Source organism: Convolutriloba macropyga, chromosome 1 (assembly GCF_964194025.1).
Source record: "Convolutriloba macropyga chromosome 1, txConMacr16.3, whole genome shotgun sequence".
Classification (NCBI taxonomy): Eukaryota; Metazoa; Xenacoelomorpha; order Acoela; family Convolutidae; genus Convolutriloba; species Convolutriloba macropyga.
This window is the reverse complement of record NC_134468.1, coordinates 7297423-7322090: the sequence shown is the minus strand read 5'-3', so window position 1 is coordinate 7322090 and position 24668 is coordinate 7297423. Positions and strand designations below refer to the sequence as shown.

Sequence of the window (24668 nt, the reverse complement as noted above, 5' to 3'; positions counted from 1 at the left end):
AAAACCAAATGAATCTGTTAGGTGATGATTTGAAAAAAAGGCAGCTGAAAACAGGCTACTGTAGGCCTAATGCTGTTCCGCTGCGATTAAGCAGAAACCACAATTATTAAAAGAAAATGAGTAAGTTTTGTAAGTATATTTGTTTTTGTTTGTTTGTCTCTTATTCTGACTAATCAGAGGCCCCAACAGATTAGCAGTGCAATAATCGCTGCAGAGAAATTTAAAGTAGTAGCTGAAATTACTGAGACACCATCTTCAAATACTTGTTGTGGTTTTGAATCACGCTCTTCATCTGTTGTTATTATTTTGCATTGTCACCTTTCTGCCAACTACAACTCGAAACCGATTCTTGGTTTTCAATTTTTGAATATTTATAATTCATATTTTTAATACATCTTATTTGAGATTCGAGGGGTTAACCAAGCTGGTTATGTATTCAGCTTTTAGCCTGAAGGACCTTAGTGTCCTTTTCAAACGTAGATAAGGTGAACCCGAAATCTCATTTGAAGCACCAAATATCACGACTGGTGTTGGAGAGTCGTGATGTTGAGAGAGAACAACCTAATGTACATTGTGCATAAGATAAGCTTGACAAGCTCTACTTGTTCAACGTATACTTGGCTAAAGAAATGAAGCCTTGACGAACAACAAAGAACGGGAGAATGGGTTATAAGAGATGTCCAAATTCGAGAGCTTAAGACCAGTTGGTGTAAATGGGTAGCACACTCGGCTTGCAAGTAAGAAATGCTGGTTCGAATCCAGTACTGGTCCATTTTCACAGTAGTTGCACCTGCATAGACCCCCTAACATATGTCTTAGCTCAATCAAGCAAATTCGCCAATAAGTTTTATTTATTCCATCTGCATTAGTTATTTGAACATTTAATTCATTACTTTCCAAATATAAAATTTAAGATAGCTAATTTAAAATCTTAAAATAATTTCAGTTTATGTTCTAGAAAAATTATGACCTGAGAATTTAGTGGAATGAGATTTTTTCTTTCATCTATGTTGTCAGCATCAAAAGCTTTCACATAATTTCATAATTGATCTTTTCAATTTTGCTGCGAACGTCTATTAGTCATCAATAAATAATAGATTGTAAGATTTGTAGTTTTGTAGTTGCTGGAATTTTGGTCCTCAAACATGTCCCGAAATTGAGTTCAATTTTGCGACGTCACAGAATTCTCGTCAATGCACTCGATATACAACGAAACGTAACCGATAACAAAAATCTGATACGGATCGAACACACAGAAAACAGAATTGGAACTGTTTCCGTTTTTCAGCTCAACTGAATCGAAACAATCCTTCTGCAAATTTTCACTCGAAGGCATCGAGTCTTTCTGCCATAGAATTTTTGAACTACCTGTCAAAACCTCGCACGCTAACACTGTAATAAACCCCCCAGAACCAGAGTCTAAATCTCTGGTAACGCGGGAGAACATTACTGGTACGCTCTTTTTATCTCTCATTGCGCTATGGAGACCATACTCGCAGAAAAAATGTGTCTCGTTTGAAGCTTGAGGACTGTAATAACAGAAAGTTTTCATAATCCTTGGATCATTAAGGTTCTTTTGCCTTTGAAGAAAGCTTCTTCTAGCTGCAGAATGCTCCACTATCGCTACCTTCTCAACTCGAGCTTTAAATTTAGGTCCGAGTGCAACAAATTCTAAAGCCAGATTCTTCAGAGAAAAATACTTCAAAGCGTGCATGTGAACGAGGTCCAAATCAGTTGCCGGCACTTCCAAAATTGTAAACCTCGAGAATCGGTAAACAGGCAACTCGTCAATTTCTGTCTCGATTCGTTTGATCATTTCGCTTTTGTCCAAAGAATGCACATCCGAATTTTTAGTTGATTGCTCACTTGGGAAAAATTCCTCTGCTTCTTTTTTCTGTCTGCAAATTTCGCATCGTTTGCAAAATTGGCGCTTATTGCAATTTTCAAAGCAATCCCTCAGACATTTATGACCGCATTGCAGAATTTTTGTACAGGGCAGCACGCATGCAAAGCTATCGCTGTTAAGGTTGCATTTTGTTTCGGACAAACGGCTGCATTTGGTGCACATATGAGCGATTTTCTTCGTGCATATTTTTTCCGATTCCTTTTCAAAACACAACCTGGTCAATAAATTCATGCATTTTTTGCAGCTGAATTCAACCTTCTGATGACATTGGTACGAATGTCTGTGTTTAGAGTCACAGCTTCTTTCAATACACTGATGCCCACAAACGAGAATAGTCGGACATTGAGCATTGCAAGCGAACTCTCGCCCTCTTTGATTGCAGGGAACCCGCTGGATGTTTCCGCAATCATGCAAAACCTTGATTACCTTTGTACAATTTCTAGAACTCTTATGATCGTGTACTTCACCGCATAATTGTCGGCATTTATGCTTACATTGTTCAAATTTTACACCACAAATGCGATCACATTTATGATAGGTCGCTCTGTTTTGATGACATTCCAGAAACTTTTGGTGACCACAATTTGGAAGTATTATACAAACTGTATTGTTGCATTTAATATCTCGAATGTTTTGACTACATTTTCTTTGCGCCGGTCGGTTGCAATTTGGACATTTATCATTGACAATAATGTCGCATTTTATTTCATTATGATTATGTTCCGGCTCACATTTCAGAGCACAAGGATGTCCACAACTTAAAATTTGATCACAATCAAACTGGCAAATAACGTCCGATTCCTTTTCGTAGCACTTCAGTTTAAGTCTGTTACCGCAACGATGCTTCACAGTTTTTGTGATTCTACAGTTGCTGCTATCGTGCGAGTGGTTTTCAATGCAATAATTTGGACACGGGTGGCCACAGGGTTTCAACTTTAAATCGCATTTTGATGTGCACTCCAGTTCGAACCCCGATGCCTTCCTGAAGCATTCGACGTTTCCCGAATGTCTTCCGCATTTATATTTAAACATGACCATGTTCTCGCACTGAATTTCAGAACTTTCTTGATGACATTTCTTGGAATTGTAACTGCCGCAGTCTGCACATTTGAATTCTACATTGAACAAACACTTAATTTCTTCACAGTCATGTGCATGAGGTGTGCACGATTCCGGACACGGATGCCCGCAATTGTCCAAAACTTCTCCGCAAACATGGTTGCACTGCACTTCAGATATTTTTTCATAGCAAAATTTGGTACCTCGATGACCGCAGTCCACATGGGTAAATTTGACCTTTTCCTTACATCTTGGAAGTGACTGATCACTGCAACGCTTAAGACCTCGATGACCGCATTTAGGGTGTTTATACTCAACCTCTGTCTTGCATTTTATTTTTGAAGGGCTTTCGTAACATGACTTGGTACCTTTATGACCACAATCAACGTGTGTGAACCCGACCTGTTCAGTACAATTTGGGGGACATTTCTTCTTGTGACACTCGGTCTCAATTTTGTGCAAACCAGCCTTGCATGTAACCTCTACAATCTCACAGCAAGCGTCATGTGAATGCTTTTCACCACATTTTTTAGTACATCGGTGAATTTTACGGTTCGATTGATAGATTTGTTGAGTTTTCTTTAAGCCGGCTATGTTCGAGCTTTCATCGGACGCTACATTTTTGCTACTATTAGCTTCTGTCTTTGTTTCATTACCATCAGAATGATACAAGTATTCACACTTCTTTTCACATTCAATCGGTTTCAGTAACTCGTAACATTTCCTCTTTCCGGAATGAATTCCGCATTTAGGCGTGAAATCAATTTCAGTCGTGCATTTATCAATGTCGATTCTGTTACACATCATTATTTCTGGTTCTTTCCCACACGCGTGCGATATTTTGACCTTCTCTTCGCAATTTTCCAAACCATGGGAGTGCGCAGGCTGACAAGATTTCGAACAGGAATGCTTAAAACAACAATCATTCGTATACCCACAAGTTACGAGACAAAAATTAGGCGTTGAAAAAGTCTGACCCACAGTAGCATAGGCTTCAATATAAGGGTGTCGCGGACAATGCAAAAGAAGTTTGCGATCCAGACTTCCGTTAAATTTGAGACGATCTAACAAAGGTGACCAGACAGCAGCGCTGTGTGGCTCACGAATCAACGTCTGAGAATTTCCCACAAAAATCACACCCGACTTTCCCCGGCTTTGTGCAACACAACGACGATTTAAAACACCCATAAATCCTGATCCACCATTTGGACTGCTTCGGACGAGAGATACTATAATGACAGAGTTCTCACTACCCTGGTACATATCGATAGTATTAACGTAAACTGTTTCGTCCTCCTTGAATTTGCCAGTGGCTTCAAGTAGCCGTCTTATTTCATGTTTCTGGCCCCGGTATCCAGTAAGGACAGTGATTTTACTTGGGTCATATTTAACCGTGTGAACAAAATAGCAAACTAAGTCGACAACTGATTTGGCCTCCTCTTTATTAATGAAACTTTTCCCACCAACTTCGGGATACTCATGATGCCAGAAGACAAAATTTCTCCTCAGACCATTTACAGGATAAATGGTTGAGACCTTCGAGCTGTCAATCAACGTTGGGTAAATATCAGTGAGATACTTCGAGACATCCGGTCTCATTCGGCTCTGTGTTTCAAGCGTTCTAAACTCGAAATTGTTGCGAATTAACCGTTCCATCATGCTGATGTCAAAATTGCAATATCTCACCAAGTCGAAGCACTCGACTTTGGGTCTAAGCTGCAAATGATCTCCAATTAGAACTAAGTGCTTCACATGTGGACCTAGTAATGCGATCAGATGGGCTTCGTTAACTTCTGCCGCTTCTTCGACTATGATTACTGAAGGCTTTACAATGTTCAAGAGCTCAGCGCGTATTGCCGCACCAGAGGTTGTCATAGCAACCACTTTCGCTTTCTTGACCACCGCTGCTTTGCGCATCAATTTCATTCTATTACGCTGTTCTATTTTCTTGCCTAATTGCTCCGACAGCTGCTTCAGATCTTTCAAGAACAACTCCTGCTGTTCCCAGACCAGATACTGGACAAGGTGCACTTTATCACAGGACGACATCTTCCAAGGATTCTTAACTTGTCTAATCCTGTCAATATTAGCCGACTGCGCTAGTTGCATTGTGACTAATTCCATGTTTTTGAGGCACGTAACGTTTCCGTTAGCACCATAGGGATCAAAGTCATGACCCACTAGCATTCCTTGATCGACATTTTGGTCAACCACCAAATTTGCAGCTCCGAGATTTCCATCAATCATCTCTCTCGATTCGGCCGCGTCGTTGTCTACTTTCTCTTCAACTATTTCGTTGTTATTCTCATCCAAATTCTCGATTTGATCGTTGTTATTCTCATCTAAATTTTTGATTTTATCAAATTTAACTCGGATATCTTTCGCATGTTTCGAAGTTTCGACCGTATTTCGTACAATGTTCATTGTTTCTTCGTCCGTTGGTAGCCACTGATCCAAAGATTGCAGAAGTTTGTTCATCAGATACTTAATACCACGTGAATACTGCTTTGTTTCAATATGATCTGACAGATCTTTACCAATCACATCAACAGAATTGTAGCTTCTAAATCGCGTTGCAAGGTCAGATTCCGTTATGTTAATTTTTACCAAGTTGCCGATTTGAGTGCTGTCAAAAAACTTGAGAATAAGGTCTACATCCAAACACTTCTCGACCACTTTTCTGTATCTCTGAAACTTGGACTTAATTTTCTGGTTCAATTTTTTGATCTCTCGGCCTATAGTGCATTCAAAGTCACTTTTTTCACCCACGAGGTTTTTAAGCGAGTATTTTTTCATGTTTTCGTCCTTCGAATTACGACCAAGGCGTAAGAAAACGCCCTGCTTTTCTATATTTAACGCATGCACTATCGAACGTGAAAAGTCGTCAAGAGCGTGATTTTTGTACGTCAGTACCAGAATTGGCGACTTCATTACATTACACCACTCATCGTTGTCTTTTTCTATATCCTTATGTTTCAGATCCAACAAAACTTTGACTAAACGCACCCCGATAAACGTTTTACCCGTTCCGGGTGGTCCCTGAACAATCACTACACGATTTTTCAACATTAGCTGTATAGCACTGAGTTGACTCTCGTCCAACCGACAGCTACTCCTGTGCACCCAGTCGACAAAACTGTCAACATAAGCTCTGCCGCCATCCGTGTACAAATTGTAAGCTTTGAACCAAGCACCGGAGCCCAATGAAAGCTTTTTAGTCGCTTCACAATTAACTAATTCATCCAGAAATGGGAATTCAGATTGTACTCTACTCTGGATTGATCTGAGAACGGGTTCATAGGCTGCAAGTAGGGTCACACCGCCGTCAATGAGAACAAGAGATCCACTACAAGCAACTAATCTCTGCAACAAATCGGTGATAGTTTCATCGGCACTCTCGATATAATCCACAAAGATTGTGAGCTGGCCGTTTTCATCCAGCTCACTTCGTTTTTCAACTGACCCCCAGATAATATCATTTTCAAAGCTCGAAGCTGATAATGCGACCAAATTTCCATTCACAAAACACCTATAACATCAAAAAAGTACCCAAAATGTCAGCAGAGCTGGGGGGGGGGGGTAAAAGGATGTACCTACTTATCAACATTAGGTATAGGCTCTTTTCATCCAATTCCCAAAGATTTACCTAAAAAAGAGTGAGAACGAGAGACCTGTCATCTTATCATAATTACCCAGGGATATTTATCTTAATTACCCAAGGGAAATGCATCCAGTTGGAATTTCCGCTCTAATGCACTTCAGCTAATCTTAACTACTTAATCTTTTTTTCAAGGATTGTCATTTTCTTCAAGGAAATAATTTATCAGACAGAGAAGAAGCTCGCAAAGTACAAAGAGATCTCCAATAGCGGCTTTATCTTCCAGCCTGTGGCTTTCGACACCCAGGGCAATTACGGAACTTTCCTGGACGAATTGCTAAAGAGGGTGATTTCTACAACTTCCGAGACACGGGCAAGATCATTTTTTGTCCAAAACTTTCGATCCTTCTGCAACAACACAACTCCGCCTGCATCCTAGGAACTTTATATGACGACTCCAATCAGGAAGTTTTTCTTAATTTAGCTGACTTAACACTGACAAGCCTTTTTTTAGGTGCATTTTAAACTTAACTGTTTTTATTCTCGCTTTTCTCTTTAAAAATACCATTTACACCAATAATCATAGTAGTTGAATTTAATCTTTTCCCATTAAAAAAATTATCAGATAGATCCTGCAGGTGCATACGCGTTTTCAAAAAAAGAGCATATTTTGATATTTTCAAACTTCTTTGTATAATTAATTTTTTTTGAAAAATATGGCGTTTTACTTAAAATATATTTTGATCGAAAAACCTCGTTTTGTTCATAAGCTTTTTGAAAAACGCATATTTTGATATTTTTTCCATTTATTACTTTTCGAAAAAAAATTTTGTTTCCATTTTTTTCGAACTTTTGTTTTAAAAAATTTCTGATAAAAATGTCATTTTTCTATCAACATCGACAAAAAAGTCGAAAGCTAACTTTTTGCAATAGAGGATCAAAAGGTATTAAGCAGAAGTTTGGCAGCTAACTTGGGCGTTGAAGCTGAAAAACCTGTTATGCCTTATGTGAAAGGATCATACGATATCAAATCCTGGGCAAGGGCAGATCTCCCTTTTGATATTACTGGAACACATACAGTTTTACTCTTCTTAGATGTAGTTGAACCCATTTCAGTCTGTGATGTGAAATGTTCTTTTCTACGCTCCTCCCATTCAAACACCAATAGTTCCACAATGATGAGATTTTTAAGAGATCTCAGATTTTGAGTTATCGCAGATTAGAACATTTAAGATACGATAAAGTTATCAAATCGAGTTTCCAGTATTCATCTAAAATTAAGAAACACAGCTGCACACTTTCTTTTTTTCCCTATTGGTCAAGTTCAGCTCACCTTACTTTTCCAGAAAAAATTTGACCATTTCCCCTTATAATTTTATAAAAAACAGTAGGCTAAAAAGCAAATGAATTCCCTGTCTCACTCTATGCTCGACCTTTTCGGTAAGGTTCCAATTTCAGACACCACTTATTGGTCCATTGAACAAAATTTTCCAACAATTTCCATAAATGAATCCACAATCGAATTCAAGTTAGAAATGTTTCGTAATATTATTTACTGGCTTTCGCCCTACCCGATTAATTATCAGAAGAAGGTTTATTAAAGGTGATGGAGCACGTTTCGTTGAAATCGAAAAATTATTGGTGAAAAAAGGTCCTCATTCACTTTTCTCTAATTGTGAAATGTTTCTAAACTATGCAAAAGTTCAGCGCCAGCTCTTTATGCCCATTAAGTTTTTGTCTCTGTTGAATTTTCAGAGACAAACTGAACAAAGGAAAGCCTATCGTAATGCCAAGGATACCGTTTCGAAGTTGAAGCGAATGATTTTACAAAAAAGGGTATTTACAGATACTGCTTTGACAAAAAGATAAACATTAACTTACGTTTTACGGTCCATTGCCACTACATCTACTTGCTTGCGAAACTTTACTTCTCCTGAAAGTCGACCTTAGGCTGAAGTTGATCTGATCATCTCCAGCGTTCTATTTGATTGATACTGCTGGGCTGAACTATTGAGGCTTCAATTTTGGAAGCTGGCATTTTTACTAGACAGATAGCGATCTCAGATAGCTGAATAAGAGTATTTAATAGCAGACTACAGCGAGAAACTGTCATTTTTCACTATGAAGAACTTCCAAAAACATTTATTCCCGCTAAAGAGAACCAGTTTATACAAAATATATTTTAAAATAAACCAATTTGAATGGTCGATATTGCTTTGAATCCGAATATTGAGTTCAGTTGAACATACAACACGAATCCCTTCCATTTTTGTAAATTTGGCCATCGACAAATTAAAAAAGTGCGTGGCAATCAAACTATAGTAAACTTGAAAACGAAAAATCACGTGAGTTTATGCTGAAACGACAAAAGCACTGAAGTTTGATGACCACAGTCCATTCAATACAGGGATTTTGAAAATCATTTTTACTTATTTTTCTATCTTACTTCAACGCAGGACGCAAATGTCGAAATGCATTTTTCAGATGTAGTTGGAGCAGGAGTTCGTTTAGAGCTATACTTTGCTGATAATATGACCAATACTGTATAATTATTAGTTATTTGTTAGTGGTGAACGTATAAATTCCATTGCAATTAACAAAGAGGTATCAGTTATCGAAACTGGCTAACTAACAACTCTTGCATGTTGCCAGCAGGTCCTCGCACCTAAAATTAAATATCTTGGGTTCTTTCCCTGCTTATCTTTGGCCAAGATATAAACCTCCAAACACGTTTTGTATAATCAACACTGATAAATCAGCCGCTGGAACTTCAAGACTGCAATCAACGACAAACAAATCTCCACGTTTAATTTTCTCAATCAGCGAGTTTTTGTACATCGACGGTTGGAAGGGATAATTTCTCTTCCACACAGTTTGCCACAATTTAACATAATTTAACATAGTTTAAAATTTGGCATAAATTTAACAAAATTCAACACAATTTAACTTTAACACAAAAAGTCTTCATTTGTGTTGTCTGTTTGCCATTTCTTCCGTTGACACTCCCAGATCTCATCAAAAGTTAATCCCAATCGTTTCAAATACTCCCTTCTATGATTGTCATGTTCTCTTTGAAGAGAAGCGGTTTTTCCTCCTGACACGAACAAAAACGAAAGTAGCAACCCATCGCTTAAAAGACCGTGTTGCATTGATTAAAAAACCCATCCACTAAATAACGTCCAACCTTCTTTGTCTAATTTGTGTTATCTGGATTTGTACTTTACAAATCGTGGTGAATCTGTTGAAATAAGTCCATGACCTGCTGTTCAAAGCCGCTTCTCGGATGGAATTTTGCAGTCTCTTCACTGCACTCCCACTTAGTATATGGTTCTGTTGGCATATGTTGTCATGGAAAAAAAGTACAGTTGATTAACGTCTATTCCAGCGAATGACTTGCAAACGTTTTCTGACTCGGATCTCCGAACGACTTTTGCATACCTTGTACAGATATTTGAGGGTCCTCCAGTCAACTATTTCCAAATGTATTTATCTAGTTTATTGTAATTATCCGTCTCATGAAACGGAACAAAAGCTGCATCTGTATACGAATGAAGGAACCTGTTTGCCAAGTTCGGAAGAGAGTAGCCCAGTTAAACATTTCTACTTGTCTCGAGTGGTAAACACTAATAATTTTTTTATACTCTCAAGCGTAGGTTCGACATCTTTGTTATTGAACGACATGAGGAAGTCGCAAAACTTCTGCATGCCTTCTCTTTCCAAAAAAAATTGGAGCTCCAAGTGATTTTATTCAGCATTTTCTGAAACTTTCTTTAGTGTCAACTTCAAAATTTCATACTGTTCCTTTCCTCCATTTTTCAATTCATCGAATTTTTCGTATTCGACTGAAAGAACGTTTTGGTTCTTCAACTTTCTCCAAAAGCTCTTGATTGGTCGCAGTTAGAATACAATTAACTCAGTACTGTCGGTCCAATCATTGGGGAAAAAGCTTTTATCTTCACTTGCTTCATAAGTTATCCACAGTTGTCGCTCCTCCCAGGAAGTTTTAAATGTCCGGAAATCTTAGACCGATAGAATTCATTCCGATTTATTTATTCCCCATTCGAATCACTTTGGTAACAACCTTTTTTCTATTAAGAAAAGATGCAGAAGATACCCTTGATTGAATTCAAATCGTACCTGGAAATGTTGAGGCCACACAGAGGAATTGTGTTGTAATAGTTCTCATAATTTTGTCAATTTTGTTAACATCTTGAGCTCAAATTTCAGTGACTGATTTCCAAGGTCCTCGTCTTCCTCGCCGTCAGGTTCTGCCTCGTTTTCAAATAGGTCTTCCGCTCAGATAGGTACCGGCTTTTCTTTCACTGGAACCAATTGTCGAACTGTCCATTAATTTTCGTCCAATTCTAGCACCAAGTGGTCGAGTCTCTCCCTCGACCAAATTTTTTTGCTATATTAGTCAGCTTGGATGCAAAATGACTGATCAGTTGAAGCGGATCTTCGTTGTGAATATTGACTCGGAGAGTAGATTCGAAGATATTGACACATTAATGAGAACATGTTTTCCTATCCACGAATTCAATTCTGTGTTTCTGAATGTTTTGTCGGAGACTGTTATTGACTCGGAATCGAATACGATAAGTTAAAAAACAGTCTCAACTTGTGCGGAACATTAACTTTCACAACTTTCAAACGTTCAAAAATAGTTTCTGATAACTGATAGGCGCCTGAGGTATATTAGTGTTTTGTTCTCTCCGAGCAAGTCCTCATATGGACTTCAAATTGTTCGATCCATCGGAAAAGCGATCGCATATGTAACAGCGGAACTTTCTGAGGATTTTGTTGCCTGCTGTCCAGCAGATATGGTTTTTGTATCTCAACAACGAATTTGTCTTTTTGCGTTTCGAGGAGCGACGAGTAAGTTCAGCAAACATTTCAGTTAGTTCCTCAAAACATATGGAGTAAATTTGAGTCTGTTAATTAGAGCCTCACGAACAGGAATATCGTCGTCGTGTATTCATGGGAAAATTTTGTCATCTTTGTTGTTGAGGGAAACATCTACATTAACATTGTGTTCTGTTGTAACTCAACACTACCGTACTAATTGCTAGCCAGAGCACGGAACATACACAAGTTGTCTTGGTAGGGTTTTTTTCCCAATTCGAAACAAACCAGTTAACATAACCGTTCCTGAGCAAAACAGATAGATAGATAGAGTTATACAGCCTAGAGGAACACCACTGTGGAGAAATACAAAAAAGGTAATGTCTGTAACGCAACTAAACTTCTATTTGGTGTCTGAACGTTAATTAGATTTGGTAAAACTTCATCTTTTCCCAGCTTTGATTTGATAAATTTGATAAATTGCGTCGGAGAGAATTAGCGTGTTTAAGAATACCTGGTTGTTATCTGCTGCGTAGTAGTAGCAACATTCTTCAGGATTTTGCACACTCTGCAGCACAAATCAAAGCGAAATACTGGTTTTAGTTAAACTGGGCAAAAAAAATCGAGTTTTTTTATCGCTGTTTCTTGGTTGATCTCCATTTTTTTGCAGCTGTGAATTATTTCTAGAAAATTCAAGAACTGAGTCTGGCAGAAGTTGTCCTCGTAGGTGCTAGAAATTGAACTTTGGTGACTGGTTCGTTCGACGAGGTTGACAACACGTAGAGAAGGATAAGGGACTGCTGTTTCAAGAATATATTTTCTAGATAACCAGAGACGGTGCATGTATAGAAGCTATGTGTTTACTAATTAACTTCCTCAAAAAATGATTGAGTATTGAGAACATCTTTTAAAGTGAAGCTTTCGATGTCTGCGCAAATTCGTTTCAAAATGAGTTTTTTTGCATGATAAACAATGTTCCTTTGGATTAGAAGTTCTGGCATTCAAATTCAAAACGATATTTCAATTTAAATTTTTTGAAAAACTAACTTCTCATACGGTATTGTTACATTAAAAAATTAAGTTAAAAGTAGAGCTAAATAAAATTTTCTCAGTCGAAAATGAAAAAGAATTGGGAGACAATTATTCAACTGAATTCAACTTTGTGAAAGGATGAACTGAAAATATATCTTATGCTAGATCCATTTTCTCTCACTCATGAGACCTCATCTTTACATACACTCATACACAAGATAACACTTCCAATTAGATATATTAAAAAAGAAAACTGTTCCTCCACATCGATAAATTGATTATTTTGAAGCATGTTAAAATTTGATTAGTCATTAGTAAAAACTTGATACCTAATTTTTTTTTAAATTTATGTTCGAAAATTTCTCGTCAATTTCCTCAAAGGAGATTTGCTGATTATTAATATGATATAAGTCTAGAAGTTTTTGTCTGTCAATATCTTTTTCTCTTTTAAAAGTCGTAGATTAATGTTTATAACAAAGTTCTGATGTTAGAATTCACTCAATTGAAGGTCTTCAATATATTGAAGGCTACTTTAAACAATTACTCCAACAACGTTTAAACACTATATTACACTCGAAAGACTTTTTCAAAACTGGAATTAGGAAAAGTTAATTGTATCAACAAATTCAACCACATCCTCACAGATAAAAGGATGGGAAGTACAAATAAGTATCATTACTGCTGGAGATGGAATGTTAGAGACAACAACAGTATTTAAAACAATAAACACTCGAATCAGAATTTAAAGTTTTTAAAAGATTTTTATAGAAAAGGATTGGACTCAGATCCTAAAAACCCAGCATCCCCTCTACGGATTGGGGACCATTCTGGGAGTACTGGTTACAACTTAAAATTTGATCACCCTATTTTCTCCTCTTCTGCTTTTTGCAGCCACTGTCCATGAGAACCAGCATCAGCTCCTTTTTTAGGAGTACTAAGTATATTCTTCGGGCTCTTCATTCCTCTCTTCCTCACTGCTGAGATAAATGACATCTCTTGTGTCGTCCTTGATTTTAGTCAAGGGAATATTTTCACTGTCACCTGTATTATGTATTGAGTTTTCAAGTCTGCTGCTGTAATCAAAAGAAATATTGGGAGAGTGATTATGTTAGGAAATTCTGTCACACTTCAAAAACCTCTGATCCACCTATTACCATCTTGTTCCAAATTGGGTCTCCAGAAATAGTATTGAGGCCATACTTGAACCAACATAATTGTCTCCTCACACTCAAGTCAATATCCTTGATATTTAACCATCTGATTGGAATGTTGACGCTGTGAAATTTGTTCGTGTGGTGCGCTTTCTCAACTTTTGTATACTGCATTCAGTATAACTTCAAAGTTGGAAAACAGGAACCTCGGAATTTTTTGGAGACTCTCCGCTGCTCAGGGATTGCTGTCGATAAGTCGCTTTTCCCTTACAAGGGCAACATCTGTCGTTCAAACGCTTTTGTAGAATACCATCATTTCCTGGTTCTTTATCTCGACAACTTTTAGCATCTTTGTTGAAACCATTATCTAAACAAAACAGAAAATCCGAACTATTCAGAACCAGAAAACCTATAAAGAATTTACAATTTACAGAATCAAATTGTTAAAGATTTAAAATGACAAAAAAATTACAAGATATTGGACTTTTTGGTTCCGAATTGAAAAATTTTCATGTAAATAACAGTAGCTACAAAGCTTGAAATTGAATATATTCCTTAATTGAATTTAGAACAGATTTTACTTGAAATTCGATGCGAATTGAAAAGATTGAATTTCAATGAACAATTGAATGAGAGTATAAACTTTGAAAGACGGTTGAGAGTTTTTTTTGAAAAAAAGTTCAAATTGATAAGTGAGAAGAAAATGAGCAGAGGGAATTTGTTAATCAATGAATAAAAAGAACCGCTTTCCTTTTTTTATTAAATCCATTTTGATTGGTTAATTTTTTCTGTGCTCATTTACTTCGAAAAAGTTTTGTAGCACAAGTAAAGTAGTACAAATAAAAAGTTAGTAATTTTCTGTGAGTCAGAAAACAGTCTTGAGAGACAAGTTGTTCACAACTCATTATAATAAAAAATAATGGAAGGACACTTGAATCTTTTGAAATGATGATTAACTCTAAACCCTTGAAAATTCTAATCTCGAGGCTTGGGTGATTCAACTTTCTTTGTTCATAAAAAAAAAACAATATGCCTCATCATTCTTGAAAAACCGGGATTTGAACCTTAATTCCCGGTGCATGATTTACTCGAGCAGTTCCGCGCAGCTTGCATTGCATACCGTGCTACGCTCGCCGATATTTGGTAACTATTCTCTCTTTAAGTTGAATAGCATTTTAACAAAGAAATCCAACATGAATAAGTCGTGTTATACTTCAATTGATATAAGTGCACCCAATTTTCTTACGGTAATTATGATAAGACGACAGGTCGTTTGTTCTCACTCTCTTTGTTGGGTACATCTTTGGATACATCATTTTACCCCCCCCCCCCCCCCTCAGCTCTGCTGACATATAACTACTTATATAAACTGAGCTAGACATGCTCAAGGCTCGTAGGAATCTGCCCATGCAAAACGTACCAGCATGTTCCTTTAAAGCGATTAAAAGACATTCATAGATGTCCCCAAGAATTAGTGTATATTGGTCTCTGGTTTGACTCCTGAGGTTTGGGCACTCTCGAAAACCAATATTGACGCTAGCGATATCACATAAGCCAGCGACTCAATGCATTGTGTTTTATCCCCCATTACAATATATGCGTTGCTAAATAGCACGTAACTATATAAAAAGTAGCACATTCGACTGCGGGTCTAAAAGGTATATGCCTGCTAAACGGGGAGGGGGCAGAATAGATCCTAAATGTTTTCCAAAGCAACAACCAAAAGAGACAGTTGAAAGTTTATTTTGCAGAACCGATGAACCGTTTTTGAAGGAAGCCGATTCATTTCACAGAATCTTGGATTCACTTCGTAGGAATATAAGGAGCGGAAGATTTAGTTTCCCTAGATAAGTGCATTTATGTAAATGATGCCGACACTTTGTTGTAGATGTTGTGAGAAGCCGAAGGAAAAAAGTTTTGGCTGTCTGAATTTCACTGTTCAGTTCTTTACAGCTAGCATTGGTGGGGACACTGGTTGTTGGTTTTCTTTGCCTTGGCCAAATTTGATAAATTACATCGGAAGCAATATTCAACGCTCAACTTCATTCCGTTTTCAATTTGTCTTTTTAAAAATTTAAGTTACAGTAGCATAGTGAGATTGTGAACAATTATGCCCATCTGAAGTCGTTTTGAAAAGTTTTCATTATGTGCAAGAATCATTTTCACATTTCGTTCTTAAAAACTTGAATTTAAAAATTTGCATATTTTTAATATGTCCTCAAAAAAATTGTTTTTAACGTTAAGTTGTTTAAGTTGCTGATATTTTTTGTTGAACTTTTACTTCCTTATCCACCCAAGACTGTTTTGTCCTTCCTTTTATTCAATGAAAAATTTTATGTGTTTTAAGATGTACCATTTTAGGAGTGTTTTGAAATCTAAATTGTCTTCACTAAGGGTGTCAAGGGTCAGCTCAAATTTTGTTTTCTGAAAGTCATTTTATGAAGGCGTTAAGACTGATTGCTACAAAGCGACTAAAACAATTGCTTTTAATTTAGGAACAGACTTAATTTCTTAATAAGAGCAATTTAAGTCGCGCAAGAAGTCAGGATCTTTTCCGTTTGTGCCCCCCCCCCCATCTTAGTGGGCGCATATTATTTGAACCCCCCAGACGCGCGTGCTATATTTTTACATAATGATTTACTGTTTAATGACACATGGTCTGTATATTTGGGGGTGCATAACGTACTGGGGGGGGGGGGGGGGTACAAACGGAAAAGATCCAGAAGTCCAGCGTGTAAAATTCACTGGAAAAATTCACTCGAAAGTTAAATCGACAGAATGTTCTAGATTAAACCGGTCAAGCAAAAATTTTGAAAAAAGGCACGTTTACTCTAATTGCTTCAAACTTCATTCGAGCGCAATTAAAAAGATAAGTCACTAACCCATTATCCGACTTTGATTTTGGGCTGTTTTTCGAGTGCAGTTTTGCAGTGACTGCAAAGGTTTTGAACCCATCGTCACCACCCAAGTTCAATTCCACAACACTTCCCTCGGTCGCATAACTCGTATAGTTGCCATTCCAGTTACCCTTTAAGAAACAAGAAATCGCTTTCATAGTGTGATGAAAACAATCGTATCTTAGCAAGTTGAAATAAGTTCCCAAGTATTGTTCCAGCGAATCGTACGAACAGTCGGGTCTTACCGGCTCTAACCTGGAAAGCAGAGATTCTTTGTTCTTGACGAACATCTTCAATTCTTCTAAACTCGGCACCAAATTTGTATTTGCAACGGGATTCTGGCTAAGAAGAAATTTATTCGGGTAAGTCTGGCTGTAAAGACTTGCAAAATTTTCGCTCGATTTGAGTAAATTTTGACATTTCCAGCCGTAATCAGGCATCAACCGGAAGCATAAATTGACAAAATCCAAGATTTCAGCTTCTGAAATTGAAGACGAAGGCTCCGCAGATTTCAAAAACAAATCCAGTATGTTATTTTGATCAAAAAATTCTGCTTCGTTTAAAAGTTCGAGAACATTCTTTGTTGCAGCTTCACCCAAGTATGAAACGGTGAAATTTAAAATTCGCAGAATCACCATTAGAATGTAAGTTGTATCCACGTTTTCCGAAAAAGCTGTCCCGCAGAAAACCCGAATTATTTCTTTCACAGGTCCATGGCTCAGAAAATTCATGGCTATTTTACTCGCATTTTCTTCATTTATAAAGTTGTTCACGTCTTTGGCAATAATCTCGAGACGGGCAAACAGCTTTTTCTCTTTTCCAAAATGGAACCTTTTCAAAAATGCCATCGCAATTTCAGGGGTTTGATTTTCAAGGGCATTACGTTCTGTTTTCGCCTTGTCAAAATACACCATCAATTTATCACCGCGTCCAATTGAAGTTCCAAAACTGTAGACTTTCTTTTGTTCAAGTTCGAATTCCCTTTTGTAGTGTTTTTGCTTGAGCTGAGAAGGGAAACGTTTCCTTTTCCCAGTCATCACAATTTTTTTCTAAGCCTGTATGATCAAATCAATGCATGTTTTTAGCCCGATAATGTTTGCATATTTTCACTTGATAGAGATGGAACTATTCAATACATTTCAAATACATTATTAAAAGGTGTATGAATATCCATAACATATGGATCCGTGGGTGTGAGAAAATAATCAATTAGTCATTCAATGGTGAGGGGGGGGGCATTTGTAATTTTTTTATAAAGCTTTTTTGATTTGAACTTTGTTTGACTTCAACTTAGTTGCTTGGGCGTACATTCCTCTTGGCGAACTCATATCTTAACGAAAATCTTATCAAAAATTAACGAAGCTTAGACACCTCCAATAATAATCTCTTGCATCGAGTCTTTCAAGGGAATTTATAATTCTAACGATTTAATACGTTTGAAGATTTAAAAATAAATATTAAAAACATTTAAATCATTAAAATATTAAAATCTATTTAGATTTTATTTTAATGAATTAAATGTTTTTAATATTTATTTATGGCGCGCTTATGATCACAAGGAAACAAATCCCTTAGAACTATCAACTACAATCTGCAATTGATCTTCAGATTCTTCTATGATCGATTTAGACTTGAACTTCACTATCGCGTCGCATATAATATAACTTGAACACTCCTCGCTTTCCTCGACAATCTCCGCAACTGGATGCGGCTTTCCAGTTTTTGAATGGCAAAGTTGACGACCATCAAGTTTATTGTTATTACTATCGACACTTTCCATCCTGTCGTCTATTCTGCTTCGTCTATTCGAATAGTTCTGCTATCAGCTTGTTTTTTGCGGAACTGATGACCTCTACGCCAATTTGTTCATCCTGAAATAACAAAAGTATAGAATTTATCTTTGCAATTGAGAATATTGAATTCATACTTGGTTTTAGGACATACTTTAATTGGGCATTGTTTAGTAAGGTTTAGTTGAGCTAAGCTTTAGTATAGTTGGGCATAATGACGAGTTTCATCAAGCCTTATTGAAAGAAATTTTCTTTGTCGGTTTTGAGCCAAACTGATATATAAATTCTATCCTCTCAATTTTGCCCATTATAAGTCCCCATTTTAAGAAGCCCTGCAAAGAATGTTAAAAACCGGTCAACGTCAAGCACAGTAAGATATGTGACAGTGACAGTGGGACTTTTAGCTGAGCCAACTTACGCCATCCCGATGAAAACCTTAGTGCAGTTATAAACTGAATACAAAACGTTATGAGCTTAATATGCCACAGATTTCCACAAAAACTTCTAGGTGTTTCTAGTTACTGCTTCTGGTGTGTAAAAAATTCTTAAGTAGTCGGTCGCGATATTCTGCACAATAACATTGAACATCTAAAATATTATTCAATCTCTCAAGCCTCTTTTTAAGTTCTAAAATTGATCAACAAATAAGTGAGTACTCAAAAACCATTCAAAATAAATAAGATATTATTTTTTTGGCAATGTGAGCCTTCAGATTCCCCCCCCCCCCAATGCTGAGCGGATGATATAAAAGAACTTAATTGGGCATTTTATGGGTATTGCCCCAGGTCCTTTATGACCATTATGTTTGCTTCCCCAAAGAATAAATTATATTTATTGGTACATGTAGATGCTATGTTTATTTCACGATAGTAATTGGTCGGCTCGAACGATAATTTGGACGAATTTTTGCTGCCGATTGTCGAAAAAACTAGTTTGATAGAGACAAACGAATGTGAGATAAACACCTAAATTCCGCAAACAAGCATTAATATTTGTGTGCTTATATTATATGCCAACACCAATGATATACATGCATCAATTTCAAAACTTCGTTACGCCATTCTATAACAAAAGCAGTTTAATCCCTATTTGTTTGTGCGAGTAAAAAAAAGCAAATAACATGCCATAGGAATATGCTTAGAGTGCTGGGTGGTTGCAAATTTATATGCCTTAACTGAGATTCAATTATTCGCAGTTCGTTAGGCAAAACAACCATTAAAATTTTACCGTCTATAATATAAATAGCAAAATTAGGAACTTGTTCAAAACTCATTTCTAAGTACAAACGCTACTTAAAGCTAAAATATAGCAAGATTCTTTTTTCAGTATTTCCAGCACTTCTATATCTCATTTCTATGTACAAGCTTGAATTTAAATTTTCAGGTTTTTTGTATTCTTGAGGTTCGAAATTTTCGGTTTTTTTTCCACAACTCTTTTTATACATTCGTTGATGAAACGTCTGGCTTCAACTTTAAAATAGCCAATTTTCAAAAAGGCTCAACATCTAAACCTAACGTGCGTAACATTCTGTGGTAATCGGATATTGATTGCTTTCTTCTCCAAAAAATAAATTATATTTATTGGTACATGTAGATGCTATGTTTATTTCAAGATGGTGATGGGTCGGCTCGAACGATAATTTGGACGAATTTTTGCTGCCAGCTGTTAAAAAAACTTGTTTGATTGAGACAAACGAATGTGAGATAAACACTTTAATTACGCAAACAAGCATTATTATTTGTGTGCTTATATTTTATGCCAACACCAATGATATACATGCATCAATTTCAATTCTTCGTTACGCCATTCTATAACAAAGCAGTTTAATCCCTATTTGTTTATGCGAGTAAAAAAAGCAAATAACATGCTATAGGAATATGCTTAGAGTGCTGGGTCGTTGCAAGTTTATATATCTTGACTGAGCTTCAATTTTTAGTAGTTCATTAGGCAAAACAACCATTAAAATTTTACCGACTATAATATAAATAGCAAAATTAGGAACTTAATCGAAACTCATTTCTTTATACAAACTCTACTTTAAGATAAAAAACAGCAAGATTCCTTTTTCAGTATTTCCAGCACTTCTATATCTCATTTCTATGTACAAGCTTGAATTTAAATTTTCAGGTTTTTTGTATTCTTGAGGTTCGACATTTTCGGTTTTTTTCCACAACTCTTTTTATACGTTCGTTGATGAAACGTCTGGCTTCAACTTTAAAATAGCCAATTTTCAAAGTGGCTCAACATCTGAACCTGACGTGCGCAACATTCTGTGGTAATCGGATATTGATTAAAGCGATAAAAGCATAGATACTGAATAAAGGAAATTGTCAGAACACTGAGTTTACCAAGCAAATTAAGGTTACTATATGTAGCATCCGACTGCATTGAAAACTTCTACTCAATGAAAGCAGCAAAAGCAAATGCACGAACACATTTCTAGTGACTGAAAACATCAAACATAGCTGGCAGATTGCCAGAAATTAGCCGCAATAGCTTCGTAGATCTGCAGTCTCAAAAAAACTAAGGGAGACAGACGAAAAATTCGCCTTTTCATTGAAAGCTGATATGTTATATTTTGATTAAAAATCTGTATAAGTTTCTGCTGCCTCTATTGGCTGCTCTCAAATAACCTTCATTTAGAGTGACACACAACCATTTGACCTTATCTCTTGAATAAAAGTAAATGAAAGTCAATATCAAAGTGAGGAAGTCATTTTTGAGAGTGAGGTAAGTCAAGTGTGACCAAACATTTAATCACGCGAATGAACAAAAAAACTCCCTCCACTAAGAGCGAAAAATGACGTCACACACGGACTTCAGTTCAAATTGCATGAACGAATGAACAAAACAGATTTGAAGTGGTTGTGACGTCATATGGTCGTAACAAAAATCGCGACGACAAAAAAAACCAAGAGAAGGCCAACAATAGCCCCAGCTATCGCTGTGCGGCTATTAATAAAGTAATTATAAATTGTTTACGGATTACGCATAATACAAATGAGCATTTACATAATTTATTTATTGAGTCACATGCGCTGAAAGGACACCATCAATAAAATGCCATAATTTGACACAAACTTTTCCCCTGGTTCTCCTTTCATTTGTTTTCGAGTTAAGATTGTATATCTGTCAAATGTAATATTCCTTTGTTTGGTGAACACTTTATCAAGGCATTCCCAAAGAATTTTCGTGGTCACTCTGTCAATTTGAATACTTGTTTCTTGCGAACCAAAAATTCGTCTCCCTTCAACTCCCAGGCTGAGATACGTTAGGGATACTGCTTTACTATCGCAGTATTTCCAAGGCTTTTCCCCACATAGTATGCCAACAAGTTCTACTTTCTGACATCGGTTGAGCCATGAGTTTTTTAGCTGTTCATTCCTAGTACGTCTGTCTCTTTCGCTTTGAGTCGTGCTGTTTTGAACGTCCTCCTCGTAGATGAGTTCTGGAGGTAGGGTAACTTTGTCAGGGGGGTCGTCAAGAAGCGTATCGATTGATATTCCTTCTTTAGCCATGATGGCTAACTTTAGCATGACTTGCCATCTGTCCCATTGCAATGGAGGTTCCAACGTCGGTTTTTCCCAAAAGGGCTCGATTCCCAAGATTGCGCGTTCTTTTGTAGCTGACTGCGCCATGTAATATCCCTGACTATAGGGTACAATCGTGCTCTGATTCCACGTAGATTTAGATGTATGGATTCGGGTGCGAATCCAAGCTTTCAAATTTAAATGAATTGTTACTTTTAGAATTAGCCACAATCGCGGTGCGAATGTAGGGAAACTAAATGAGGTTGGATTTCTCCTTCAAATCCGCTAGGATTTTGTCTAGTGGAAAATAGACTAGATTGCGAACAACTGAATTCAGTAAGGAGATTCAAAAGAATGAATAGTTGAGTAAAAGTGGGAGGTGTGAACGGTATGAAATAATGACTTTTTAGTCGGCGGTAATTTATAGTTATGTGAATACTGACTTTTAGTTTTACAAGGACAAGTATAAATTAATAAAGTACATTTTAATAAATGAGAACTAAATTATGGTACAACCGTACCACATATCGCGCGCTGAGCGAAAATTTTAAACTGTATTAGTATAAAATTTTGAATAATATTAAAATATGTACTGGTTATTATAGATAGTATACATAGTGAGTAGCAACAAATGAGTACCGAAGAATTAATTTAATTGAGTCTCGAATGTAAGAGAAAACTAACATAACGGAAACTGACAACATATGCAGTAGATTTTATGCACGCGATGTAAATTAATGCACAAACGTGATGCGAATCCATCCAACTTATAATACGCGAATTATCGTTACAAATGCAGCATCAAATTGAAGGAATGTAGAATTAACACACATGTAGAATTAAAAGTGAACAAAAACACAAAATTAATGGAAAAGCAGGGCAATTCTGAAATTATTTTAACAATTACAGATTGGAAACAATTCAATAATTTAACAATGAAAGTTTGAAAGTTTTAGTTTAAATTTGGTTCTCCGCATCGAATACACTCATGCTAACTTCCCGAGCGTAATCTTCATAATTGTACTCTTCAGGAGACCAAGTTCCCACTGGTGGTGGTGCAGAGGGGCTTGCAATTGTCAGTTCATAATCTGTATCGGGAACTGGCGGCCGTGTAGCTTCTTCCTGAAGAATTGTCTCAATCACCGGATTTGTTCGTTTCGGTTTCTTGGAAACCGGAGCTGTTGAGTCGTCGCTGACCGAATTGACCGAACTTTCAAATCCGTAATACTCTGGGGCTCGTCGGTTTCGTTTGGTGCTGGTATTTGATGGAGATGTGGTTGAAGACGTTACTGAAGGGGCAGCAACAGACGATGCATTCGATGTATTCAGGCTCACCGATGTGTGACGTGACCGTTTTCCTCCGGTTTGAGGCTTTCGTGGTTTTCTTGCCGACATTGCTTTTGATATATTACTATTTGCAGATGACACGCCCGATGCTGCATCTGACTGTGTTGGGCGGTGTCGAATTTTGATCTCCCCGAGAAACTTTTTCTTTAAATCCTTCGTGTGCTGTGCAATTTTTTCTTCCGTTATTTTTTCGTATGGTAGGGGTCGACGTTGCGCGTATTGCCATAAATCGGTGTTCCGTTCGGCGCGAGTACCGAATTTAGCAATATCGCTATTGCGAACAGTAACTTCGGGTACTCCTGGTTCTTTGATGACGGTTGTCGTATCCGATGTACGAACAACCGTACTTCCTGGAGCCAGTGTTTCCCAAAGACCGCAGAGGTCTCTTTTTGATCGTTTAGTCACCTTGCGGGCGAGCTTCAAATGCAGTGACTGTTCCGATCTGGGGATGGGATTATTTAATTTTGGGTGTAATATGAAGCGAGAGACAGATTTGTTGTGTTCGCCGTTGTAGCGGCGTCCGGCGTCAACTTGGGCTCTTTGCATTGCCTCTTCAATCAGAATGTCGCTTCTGTCTCCCGTCCGCCATCCATTGTCGTCTAGGTAGTCCTCAACAGGGACAGTATCGGCGTCTAAATAGTGGTGAAGAATGTTTTCATATGACAGATTAGATGATTTAGGTGTTGTACTTATATTACTTAGTGGTGTGTTTGGCTTTCTTCCGAAATGTGCTTGGAAAGGTGTTACATTTGTGGTCTTCTGTTTACATATACGTAATTGATATACAATTGACTTTATTGCTTCTTTAATTGTGAATGTTTTATTTCTATTGTCTAATTTCATGCAGCCTAAGCGTCTTTTAATTGTTTGTATCAAACGCTCCACTAATCCTATGGCTCTATGATCGTTTACAGGGGCAGGTAGTATGTTAATATTATGTTGTTTGCAAAAGTTTTATAACCTATTAAACATCGTGCTTGATCTAGTCTAATATTTCGGGGAACACCGTGGATTTGAATGTAATCATCTAAAAACTTTAGTACATTTAGTCCATTTGCTTTATCAAATACTTCTACAGAAGGATATTTGGAAAAACGATCAATACATGCAAGAAAATATGTATCTTGATCTTTTTCATTCGTGATAGGACCTCCGAAGTCAATCTGTATTTCTTCATTGGGCTCTGTACATGGTAGTAAAGGTTTCCATTTAGACGCCGGAATGACAGGCTTAAAGTTCTTACCATTTTCAGTACATGGCTTGCACTGAGCCGCTTTATTTAAGATTTCGCGGTGCATGTACGGCCAGAACGCGTATTGGCCAAGCGTGATCATTCCCCAACTTCCCGGATGGGTTAGACGGAGGCTTTCCAGTACCCCGTCTTGTATGGCATGGGGAATCGCCACACGTTCGTCTACACAGACGCATCCGGACCGGACGTGCAAGTCTCGCCAGTACGAGAACAGATACGGGTTGACTTCCTTGCATCTCTGGGGGTCATCTTGAAGTATGCAAT

The 24668-nt window shown here is 37.2% G+C and overlaps 1 protein-coding gene across 1 annotated transcript in view; it reads right to left on the bottom strand.

Moving 5' to 3' along the window:
* Positions 1–833: 833 nt before the first annotated feature.
* The window catches only part of LOC142334649 (uncharacterized), a 31818-nt gene continuing 7983 nt past the window's right edge, over positions 834–24668 (bottom strand). Inside the window, exons 2-4 of the mRNA XM_075382858.1 lie at positions 18074–18356; positions 16471–17489; positions 834–6494 (exon numbers count right to left, since the gene is read on the bottom strand). Of these exons, the coding sequence (XP_075238973.1) occupies positions 1163–6494; positions 16471–17489; positions 18074–18265 (6543 nt within the window). The 5' untranslated portion in view covers positions 18266–18356 and the 3' untranslated portion in view covers positions 834–1162. The remainder of the gene's footprint in view (positions 6495–16470; positions 17490–18073; positions 18357–24668) is intronic.